The 12144-nt window shown below is 42.3% G+C and overlaps 1 protein-coding gene across 1 annotated transcript; it reads left to right on the plus strand.

Annotated features, from left to right (window-relative positions):
• The first annotated feature begins 1150 nt into the window (after positions 1-1150).
• Positions 1151-5857, plus strand: adra2a (adrenoceptor alpha 2A). Its single transcript, XM_084047064.1, has 2 exons — positions 1151-1501; positions 1711-5857. Exon 2 carries the CDS (start codon positions 1908-1910, stop codon positions 3150-3152), a length of 1245 nt encoding a protein of 414 aa, XP_083903190.1. The 5' UTR covers positions 1151-1501; positions 1711-1907; the 3' UTR covers positions 3153-5857.
• The last annotated feature ends 6287 nt before the right edge of the window (positions 5858-12144 follow it).

The following is a 12144-nucleotide window of genomic DNA, read 5'->3' on the forward strand; positions in this document are numbered from 1 at the left end:
TATCTATGCCGTTATAAGCCTACACTCAGTATACACTGCGAACATTTGATTCCAGAAAATGTGTCGCATTTAGACGGAATACTCAGCAGCGTGCAGTCTATAGGAACGGGTGGCAGACCTCCTGACAGTGCGCCTGTAGCTCATAGAGTTAAAAATAAGCTGTCTACGTGTTTTTAACAGTGGTGTAAAGTAGCTAAGTACATTTACTTAAGTAGCCTACTGTACATAAGTGCAATTTTGAGGTAGGCCTACTTTTACTTTACTGGAGTATTTCCAATTTTCAGTAATTTTACTTCACTACATTTCAGAGGCAATTATTTGAAAACTTGAGTAGTTACTTTTTAGATTTAGATTGTTATTACTAAACATACATTAACCACTTAAGCTCTCTATTTTGGCTATTTGAAAATAGCCGATTCTACAAGCTCACAACGCATCATGACGAGTTGTGAGCTTGTAGATCTGCTATGTTCAAAAGAGTTTTATACATTTTGAAAACTTGAAATGGGACATTCTGCATATGAGTACTTTTACTTTTGGTACTTTAAGTATATTTTGATGCCAATACTTTTGTACTTTTGCTAAAGTAAATTCTGAATACCAGACTTTTACTTGTAACGGAGTGTTTCTAAACTGCAGTATTGACACTTTTACTTAAGTAAAAAAGGGCTACTTTTCCCACCACCACTGTTTAATTCCAACATCACAGGTGGTCCACTAACACTGGATGATACATGCGCGCCCTGCGCAGTGTTGCCAGATTCTGTGAGAGAAACAAGCAACCAGGTTTAGGAAAACCAGCCCGAAAGAAGCGACTATGGGCCACATGTGACATGAGCACTTTAACATATGCATCAGCTATTTGAAAATAGCAGACTGTGAGCTTGTAGATCGGCTATTTTCAAACAAAATATTGCGGGGAACATATAATAAGCAGATCTGGCAACCCTAGCCCTGCGTAAAGAGGGTGTCAGATAAAGGGAGTTCTGACAAAGTCATAAAAACTCTCTCTAATATTCACGTGGTGTGGCCCTGGGCGCTGCTAAGCAACATAGACTAGTAGGAAGGGGCTATAAAGAGAGGGAGTGGCAGAGCGGCATTGCACTGAGAGAAGAGAAGCTCCACACACACATACACATACACACACACACGCACACACACACGCACACACACAGACACACACAGACAGACAGTACAGCAGCGACCGGGATAACATGATTACCGCTCTATTAGCTCCGCTAGTGAGGCTCAACTAGATGCTGCACAGGGATAATTCTGTGGAGAGAAAGAGAGAGAGAGAGACAGACAGACACACACACACACACACGCACGCACGCACGCGCACACACACGCACGCACGCACACACGCAGGCAGGCACACGCACAAGCACACAGAGGCTGAAAGTACAGTTCATTCTTTCTTGAGCCACCTGCACATGGACCAAGTGGACTGTCTTGTTGTTGATCTATAGGGACTGTGACACCGCTTATAATACCTAAGGTAAGGTTTTATTTGAACTTTATAGGCTACACATTGTCATTACTGGTGTTGAAATATTATGTCTTCTGGTGGTTGTTTTTTGTTTGGTTTGGTTTAGTTTTTTTTCCCCCTTTTGCAATGCATGGTTATTATTCATATTTTAAGTGTCACCCATATCCAAATCTGATGTATTCATGTATTTATTTTTCTTCCCGCACCCCTGTTTTCAGATGAACTGGCACGCATTGTAAAAGCGCTGATCTCTGAAGAACTGGCACGTACAATGAAAAGAAAAAATCCACAAACACCACAGAGCAGTCATTCGAATCCCCCAAATCGCGTCCCCTAAAGTCCTTGTCTTTTCAAGTGGATGACATTTGTTAACCTCGCGTGAACCCCGTGGCGGGAAGCGGGCCGGTCTACTCCAATGGGGTGTGATAACGACACCAATGGGACTCTCCCAGGAGGAGGACGAGCCCCCTACAGCATCCACATCTCCCTGCCCCTCAGCGTCTTGGTGGGGATTCTCATCCTCCTGACGGTATTCGGTAACGTTCTGGTCGTCATAGCCGTGTTTACAAGCCGGGCCCTGAGGGCGCCTCAGAACTTGTTCCTGGTCTCCTTGGCGTCGGCGGACATTTTGGTGGCCACGCTGGTGATGCCCTTCTCCTTAGCCAATGAGCTGATGGGATACTGGTACTTTGGCAAGGTGTGGTGCGAGATTTATCTGGCGCTGGACGTGCTCTTCTGCACCGCCTCCATCGCCCACCTCTGCGCCATCAGCCTGGACCGCTACTGGTCCATCACACAGGCCATCAAGTACAACCTGAAGCGAACGCCGCGCCGCATCAAGTGCATCATCGTCATCGTGTGGGTCATCGCGGCGGTCATCTCCTTCCCGCCGCTGATCTCCATGGAGAAAGAGACCGGCGTGGAGAAGGGCCCCATGTGCAAGATCAACGAGGACAAATGGTACATCATCTCCTCCAGCATCGGCTCCTTCTTCCTGCCGTGCGTCATCATGGTGCTCGTTTACGTGCGGATCTACCAGATCGCCAAGAAGAGAACGCGGACGCCGCCGGGCGACAGGAAGAGGAAAGAGACGCCGATGATACCCACCGCCGCCGGAAACCAGAAGGAGAACGGCGGGGGCGGCGATGACTGCCAAAAGAAGCTCAATGGCGAGCAGGAGGCGAAGATGGAGGGAGGAGGAGGAGGGGAGGAGGAGAAAGCTGAGGTGAACGGGTTGGACCTAGAGGAGTCGTCCTCCTCCGACCACAAAGTGAGCAACCCGTGTTCCATCAAAAAGAAGGCTAAAGCCAAGACCAAGCTGAGCCAAGTCAAACCCGGGGACAACAACCTCCCCAAGCGGGCCCAGAGCACCAAGGCGAGCCGATGGAAAGGCCGGCAGAACCGCGAGAAGCGCTTCACCTTCGTCCTGGCCGTGGTCATCGGCGTGTTCGTGTTCTGTTGGCTCCCGTTCTTCTTCACGTACACACTGACAGCCCTGTGCCAGTCCTGCTCGGTCCCCGACACCCTGTTCAAGTTCTTCTTCTGGTTTGGCTATTGCAACAGTGCCTTGAACCCTATCATCTACACCATCTTCAATAATGACTTCAGGAGGTCTTTCAAAAAGATCCTGTGCCGAGGAGACAATAGAAGAGTGGTATGATGGACAGCAGCACTTTCTGCACATTCTTTTGCTGTATAGATTGTAAAATACATTGACATTTACATTGTGCATCGGTCACTGGCTCAAGGTGTAATTGCTTGGAAAGGCTTTCCTTGGACAAGCAGTACATGCTGCAAAGCATTTCTTTCATAATTTTAAACAGCACATCAACCACAGCTTAAAGACACATTAGAATAATTACAACAAAGCTTTCAGCCTCATAGCCACAGTGAAACCAAGTTGTTGTTTTTTTGTAAATACTATAAATCAGTGGTTCTCAAAGTAGGGTCAAGGAGGAGGTCCCCCCAGGGGGTCCCTGCTGAATGATTGTATGTTATACAGTATGACGTGTTTGAATAATTTTGTTTCCGTTTTCATTGTTATGGATACAGTATTGTGCCATTTTCTATGGTCTGGTGATGATGTTTGTTGGAGGGTAGAGAATAAACCCATTTCCATGTGGCCTCAGCATCAGTCTCTCAGCTCCACAGTGAGGGGGAACCATTTTGATAACACTATTATATACAGTGTGTCGGACATCATAATGCACTCACAAACACAGACATGCTGGTAGCAGGGGAACAGGATCGTAGCGACTATGGTAGCGACACACAATTGGCAGCAGTGTCAAACATAGACAACGCAGACATCTGAAATTGCTTACAAGGGAAAGAGGGAGAAACAAGCGGAAAAAGCCAAACATAGTTTGAATGATTGTGATTCCTGTGAATGTTTGCTAACAGGGAATTACAGGGAATGACCTCATCTGAAACCCCCAAAACACCAAAAGCATTGTAAATCTTTTAGCGGGCAGCAGACCAGACAGGCATTTAAACTGTAATCAAACATAAAATCTGACCTTTAGGAGAAAGTTATGTGCTTTTATTGCTTGACATTGAATCAAGGGGTCCTTACTGAAGAGTGTTTTGGAGGTTGGATGTTAAGTGTATATAATCCAAGATGTTCGATTCGAAAAAGAAACAGAATATCCGGTCAAAACAATATATTGACAAGAACAAAAAACAGACTGTGCTTGCCGAGGCTTTGTTTACATAGACCTTTATGGGTGGCTTATGAATGAGGTGTGAATGTTAAGGATGAAACAAAGACTGAAGTACAGTAGAAACGGTTCATTTACCACTCTTTGTTACGACAGTATGCATCATTAAGTAAAGATATATACAGAGCCTGTCAAACCAGAACCTGGTGGATTGCTGTCTATCTCTCGGCCTCTTGTTCTCTCTCTTCCCACTTATAGGAATCTATCTTTCTATATTTCTCTATCTCTGTAATAGCATATCCAGCAACAACTGTGTGAGTGCATGCATGTGCCCATTTACTTGTCACGCTCAAGCATGCACACATGCATGCATGCACGAATGCGCACGCACACACACATGTCCCTTTCTCTCACTCTCCTTACATTCTTCTTTCTCTCTTGCTCTTCTTCCTCCCATCATTTTATCCCTCATCTCTCCCTCTCTATTTCATCTCTTTCTGTCTCTGCCCCCCCTCCCACTCTCTCTCTCTCTCTATCTCTCTCTGTATATATTTTTCTCTCCCTCACGCATCAGCAAACACTGGTGATATCATTAGTGTGTTCTGCTCACATTGGAGAGAGCCAGCTGTTGTGGTAAGCAGGCTTCACCCCCTGCAGTGCTGTCCCTGCATGGGGAAGGATCACCAGAGTTTACAAAATGCTATTTTTCACTCGGGAGACAAGTGTCCACCGACAGTGTTGGTAATGGTCGCAACTACACTTTGTTTTCATTTGAGGATCTGTTATTTTTGTTGTCCAACACCGTGGACAGACACCTTTCTGTATAAAAGTATAAAACAGCATTTAGCGTGGCAACCATTCAAAAATACACAGATAAAATGTCACCAGGCACAGAACAGTGCATTAGTTGGGGAGTGGGCGTCAAATGTGACCTCACTACATTACTTTTTGAACTCTCAGTGAGTGTGTTTGTATGTGTGAGTCTGTGGCTGTGGTGGGTTCGTGCAACTTTTGAAGTGTTTGTAAACTGTGCGTGCCACTTGGTGATGCAACTTGCTTGTGTTGTGCTTAAGTGCACACTCACTGGTTAAAAGTAGGGTGTTTTTCACACCCTACTGTGTGATATGTTTTGGTAATTATTTTTGTTTTTGTTTAAAAAGGTTAAAGTACTATATTCTGATAGTAATCATTGCTACAGAGCGTTTGTTCGGTCACAGGGGTCTCTCCAGCTCTTTAGTAAACAGAATATAGTACATTTTCAGGTAGGTGACAACATTTAAGCCAATCAGGAGAGGGCACTGAAAATACATTTTCTGTTTAATAAAGAGGTGGAGAGACATGGAAGACTCCTTTTACTGAACAAACAGCAATGAGTAGGCTACTATCAGAATATAGAGCTATTTAACACTTATTTTAACCAAAGTAAATCACTTACCCTACCTTTAATATGTGTATCTTGTTTCTTCTGTGTGGGTTAATAAGGAGAGAGACAAGGATTGCTTCTGCCTGTTTCTGCCTCACACCCGTAGGTGGCTCGGGTGGATGAGGGTATGATGACAATGAATATACACTGAGCACCCACCTACTACAACCCAAGCACCTTTTCAGCCTGACATCCGCCTATTCAATGTGCTTGTATTGTATGCACATTTATGAGTCATTGTTTATTTAGCCACTGACGTTTAAAAAAAGGAAAGAATTAGAACATTGCACCAATTGGTTACTCATCTTCTAAATAGTTTGCATCACCAATGGATAAATTATACAATATTGAACATTTGTTTCTCAATCTGAATCAAACCTATAATTCCATGCCCGAAATAGGGACGCCAGGTTGAAAGTTGTTAACCACATGAACCCCAGCATCCCTATTCTGGGGGAAACATTCGCCAAAAATAGCACATCTACAAGCTCACATTGTGTCACATTGTGAGCTTGTAGATCAGCTATTTTTGGCAAGAGATTTGGTGTAAAAGGAAAAAAGACAGGACCAGGTACAGTTGCAACTCAGGTTTGTTTTACTAGAGGGATTATGTAAGTGGTTAAATATTTAAGAACTATAATTTAGAATTCGCCTTCTCATTAAGTGTCTGATTAGTTTCCAGCCTGTGGGCCTGATTAAAGGCGCCCGCCAAATACTCCACATCAGATATTTTCCCGGAAAAACAATTTGTACAGACAAATCTGTTTTTCCGGCAGTCATTATGATTAAAAGCAATCATCTCCAATCCTCCCCGAGACAGCATCGTTGGATGCATTATTATTAGAACTATGATTGTTCGGGGAAATGAGTTGAAGAATTTTTCAGAGCGGCTTCAGTGTATGGCTCAGAGCCATACAAGTAATAATACTTAAAAGAATTACCTAAAATAAAAGATAAAACAGTGGTTCAAGAAATAATTGTCATATTACTTTGTTTTAATACTATTTCATGATACTGACTGGTAGTCCAGATTGTGCCATATATTTACAGAATTAGTGAAGAGGTAAGATCTTAACTCACAGTATCACAATGAAATAAAATGTAGACTCTGAATACATTCAATAGCAGGTCTTTATGTATATTATGTAGATTGCGTCCAGGACTTGATTCCCCTGCTTGTTACGTTCACATTCAGAAATCATCCAGTCCAAGTTACCCTTTGACACAATAATGTAGAGAACTCATTATGTATTTGTTGATATTTTTGTATTAACATGAATGTGTACACACCTGAATGCTTACTCTCCATGCCATACATTTATACACTCAATATCTCGCTGTCACACACAAACACATTCAAAATTCCTGACCATGAACCTCATAATTATTTCCACACAAGGATACTGTGTTAGTGAACAGGCTTGTCCGGTGCATCTCAAGAGCAGGATGTGTAGAAGAAGGAAGGCACTGGAGAAAACTCTGACAATTAAAGACTTTTTTATTTACAGGGTGTAGGCAAATAACGTGACAACGTTTCGATGTCAATACATCTTCATCAGGTCATCAGGTTTTGATGATCTGATGCACCCTGTAAATAAAAAAGGCTATAATTGTCTGAGTTTGCGCCAGTGCCTTCCTTCTTATACTGTGTCAGTATGTCTGTCTGTAATGTTCACAATTAACTTAAAAATATAGTGCAGGACTCATTTAATTGTTTGGAGCCTTTTGTTATGCCTATTTCTTTGTCTTCCAAAGGGCAGCAGAAAGAGCACATGTGGCTATTAGTGACATAAGAGGACTAAAGCATGATTTATATTCTGTCGTACAATGCATAAAATTGCAGATCTAAGCAGAAGCACATACTAATTAATACTATTTTCGGTGTGTGACACTGTTGTACAACGGAGTATAAATTGGGCATAAGTGAGTGTGAGGAAGAAAGGCTTTTCAAGTGCTGCCATTCTGTATATAATCATCCATCTAGTAGTGGCCACTGAAAGATGGTTTTGTGGGCGTTGAAGGAGATTACACCTAAGTACTCTGCTATTTCATCACTTCAGCCTCAATGAGAACCGTAGGTATAGGCTACTGTGTGTTGGCTTAAAGAAACTTGCCGCTTATAGAGTTGTACGCAAATATCAAATGGCAAGTCACTGACATAATGTGAAGCCATCAAAGGAGCATCACATTAGCAGTAGCCTAGTTTTTGTCTAGCCTGGTAAACCATCCTGGTCAAGTGAATTCAAATTATCATGTGGCTTCTACAGGCCGGTCGCACTGCGTGGGTGTTTTGTGGAAACCATAAAGTGAAAGAGCCAAGTGTCTCTCAATCGAAGGGCCCTGAGCGCAGACGCTGATTGGCTCTTCCACTTTTTGGTTTCTGCAAAACACCCACCCACCGCTTGGGGCCAGACCGGTCTGCAGAAGACAAATGATGATTGATTGATTGATGTACTTTATTTAGTAAGACATGAGAACAGTACATGGCAGTACATAACAGTACATGGAAGTACAAATTCGCAATACAAGGTCTACTAAACTGGATAGCTCAGTTAAGCACGTAGCTTGTTTAAGATGAGATCCCCATGCACACAAATCATGTTGACATATAAGAGACAGACAGATATACACACTACTATACAGAATGTCATACAATCAGTTTACAGGTTACTGGTATGAAGTATGAAGGGTGAAAAATATGTACAAAAAAGAAAGAGAGGGGGGGGGGGTAGGTTAGGTTAGGACATGGGGTAGGTTAGGACTTGGACAGGGGCCATTTTTGAATTGTAGCCTCCTGAAGGTGTATCTTTAGGGCATTTTTGAAAGTAAGTAGGGTTTTACACTCCTTTACTCCTTTTGGTAGGGCATTCCACATTTTAGATGAATAGCATGAGAAAGAGTTCATTCCCTTTGTTGTGCCAAATCTGGGTTGAACATGGTTTGTGGAGCTGCCTCTGGTGTTATGATCATGGACTTGATTAACATTTTGGAAGTATTTTGACAAATACAGGGGGATCCCAATGTTGTGGTGTATCTTAAAGACCAGGCCCATAGCAAGTTGCTGTACTCTGTCCTCAACCCTAAGCCATCCAAGCCTAGCAAAATGGGCATGGGTTAGATGGGCTTTGTAATTGAGGCCAAGAAGTAGCCTTACAAGTTTGTTTTGGGATGTTTGGAGCCTTGTTTTTAGGGATAATGTGAATTCACGTGACCGGAGTGGTTTACCAGGCTAGTTTTTGTCCAGTGCAGGCAAATACATATTGACAGGAATTTACTTAAAGAAATCGCATGACTTCATTGAATTTGGAGTGCAAAGGTGATGTAAGTGATTTATTTGTTTTCTTAAAATAAGTGTTATAGCTCTATATTCTGATAGCAATCATTGCTAGAGTGTCTGTTCAGTAACAGGGGTCTCCATGTCTCTTCAGCTCTTTAGTAAACAAAAAAAAATACATTTTCAGATCGGGATACACATGTTTTTCAATCAGGGTTGAGAGAGGATAAACAAGTTAAAATGAAAGTGCTGAAAGAAAAAAGGAAAAAAGAAGCAGTCAAGCACACAAATTGAAGCTGATAGGTACTCTCTCCTGACTGGCTGAAATTGCCAAACCACCTGAAAATGTATTCTGTTTGTTTATCAAAGAGCTGGAGAGACGGTGAGACCCCTGTTACTGAACAAACACTCTAGATATAGCAATGATTGCTATCAGAATGTAATGTTAAAGCTATAAAACCTACTGTGAATGTATCACGTACACTACCTTCAAAATGTCTAGTGTATATAGTGTTAAAAGTACAAATCACAGTGACAGCATCCCCTCACCTAAGCATGAAAATAAATGAGACATACCACAGTATTATATATGTTACAGGACATCTGGGAAACCAGTACAAGTGAGAAAAACTAAGCGGGTAGTGTCTGTTTCCGGGCGCGCGCATACCTGCCATAAGTCCCCTTATCACCACAGCCATAAACTATACCCTCAAGCCGGCCATGTTCCCCCTTTTTTTAAACGGCCATCATTACACCCTTTCAGAAAAAACCCACCCTTGACCCGGAAGTTCTTGCCAACTACAGGCCCATCACCAACCTGCCCATCACCAACCTGCCCTTCCTTTCCAAGCTGCTGGAAAAAGTAGTTGCCGCTCAACTCTCAAACTCAATAATCTTTTTGAGAAGTTCCAGTCAGGATTCCGCTCAGCCCACAGCACAGAAACAGCACTGGTCAGGGTCACCTCCACCCGCTCCTTCCGCTCTGTGGAAATTACAACCTAGTGAAACCCCCCAAGAAGAAGCTTCGCATCATGGGGGACCGGGCCTTCTGCTCAGCTGCCCCTCGGCTGTGGAATGCCCTCCCTGACCATCTGAGAGCATCACAGTCCATTGACGCTTTTAAAAAGGGACTAAAAACCTTTCTTTATAACAAGGAATTTGCCTAGATGGACTTATTGATGCGTTTGTATGTTTTTAAACTTGAAACCTGCTCTTAGCTGTGTATAGTTAGGGAGGGAGGTCTCTTACGATTGATTAATTTTTTTAATGACATTTTTAATCTATTTTCTTTACTTTTTATGCCATGTAGCACTGGTGTCTAAATATGAAGTGCGTTACAAATAAAATGTACTATTATTATTCATATTATTATCACAGGCTAGAGAAGGGGAGAGAAGAGCAGGGAAAGGAATTAAAATGTCAGTACAACCCGTGGAGAAAGGACAGAACGAGGGGTGCCAAAAAAGAGTACTAGGGGATAGTTGAGAGAGGCGGACGGCCAGACGCCAAATGTTTGCTTTTTAGCAAGGGCTTGGAACATTCCAAAGACCCCATTCCAAATGATACATTAGTGGCAAAGTTGCTGGCTTTGGCTAGACATCTGGGAGGAAGAAATACAGAGGAATATGAGAAACACCTGGTCATTCTTATCAAGATCCTCTCCAAAAGAGATGTCCACGGAATTGCATTAATTTATGTCATTAATTATTATGTGGGGTATTATATTGATGATTAGATATCATGCATAGATTAATTGCCTTATACGCATAGAAAGGGGGGACCTTGTGTCATAATCACAAGTTGTACAATACAACTTGTGCTTATAAAAAGATCACTAGTAAAGACCGACCTTCAACAAAATAGATTTTTTTTTAAAGGGCAAGGGAGGGGTGCAAGATGCTGTCTGTCTGTCTGTGTCCTTTTTTTGCCCATATGGAAAAGTCATTGTGCAGTGGTAAACGTCTGTGGAGAATGTCTGAAGAGTGCAAACTGACTGTGAAAAGTGGACTGACTAACTAATCAAATGGCAGCTGTGGGGAATTTGCCAAATCAAGCTTAGGTTGGGGTTGCCATGGCAATCAATTGACTCATTTGGGCCAGAGCCTTCTACAATGGGTGTATCATTCAGATCGTCAGATCTGGACAACCTCCTTTCCGACCAACTCGACGCTGAGCACTGCACTCCCATGGATCGTCTGCGGCACGTGTGTCGAATTTTAAGTTGGTCGGTCGAACGATTCGCGAGACCTTTTAATAGCGTCGTAGGTACGTACGTACTACGTACAGAGATTCTGTGCATTTATTGTAAGATATGCGGCCGCTGTAACATGATTATATATATACCACCATTTATTATATATTTCCAAATTAATTTTCTTTTTCCATATTTATTCCACATTTCTGTGAAACATTTGCACAAGCACCTCACAGGGCTCATGCTGACAACTCGGCACCGTTCCAGTTGCATACCTATATATTGCATATATAGGATGGAAATCAGTTACAATACAATCTGTTTTGAAATTAGACATAGTAGCCTACACATAGTACTTGATTTGGTTTTATCTAGGACTGAGTCCCCATTGTCTGCTGCATCTGGAAATGTGGATATCGTCGCTGTCGGGCAGAAACCTTGTATCCCCATATTTCTTTTTATGCTTCATTATGAATGTTGCACAGAAGTTGCAAAAATAGCCGATCTACAAGCTCACAATTTGTCAGTGCATAGATCTGCTATTTTCAAAATGGTTTGAAAGTGGTTAATTGTGTCTGTGGGTTATATAAATATATATCTTTTTTTAAAACATACATGGGGTTCCGCCCGACAGTGACAATATGCAAAGTTGTTTGGTTCAGAAACATCCACATTCAATATATCTTGTGGCTTCAGGAAACAACGTCAACGTTCTCTGGAGAACAACAGGCTGGTGAATATATACAGTCTATCAATAATGAATATACAGTATATATTCATATGTATACAGTCTCAACAGTTATCCTAACAGCATATGTCAGTGTTCAGCCATGTACATCCTAGTTGTCTGTGTGCAAGAGTGCCAGAGTCCATGTGAGTAGTGATGCATTCTGATTCCGGAAATACGGCTTGCTTATGACTTTGCTTGTATGTGTGCCTCTCTCCATTAGGCTAAATTACAATTTAGGCACTTAGCAGCTGCTCTTATCCAGAGCAATTTACGAGTGCGAGATCAGAATAAACAGAGTTAGCATGAACTCTAGTCAATAAACAAGTTAAATAGTCACATAAGTAAAGAGAACAATGTAGCGCTTCAGATAA

Source organism: Gymnoscopelus microlampas, assembly GCF_963454915.1.
Source record: "Gymnoscopelus microlampas genome assembly, chromosome: 2".
NCBI classification, from domain to species: domain Eukaryota; kingdom Metazoa; phylum Chordata; class Actinopteri; order Myctophiformes; family Myctophidae; genus Gymnoscopelus; species Gymnoscopelus microlampas.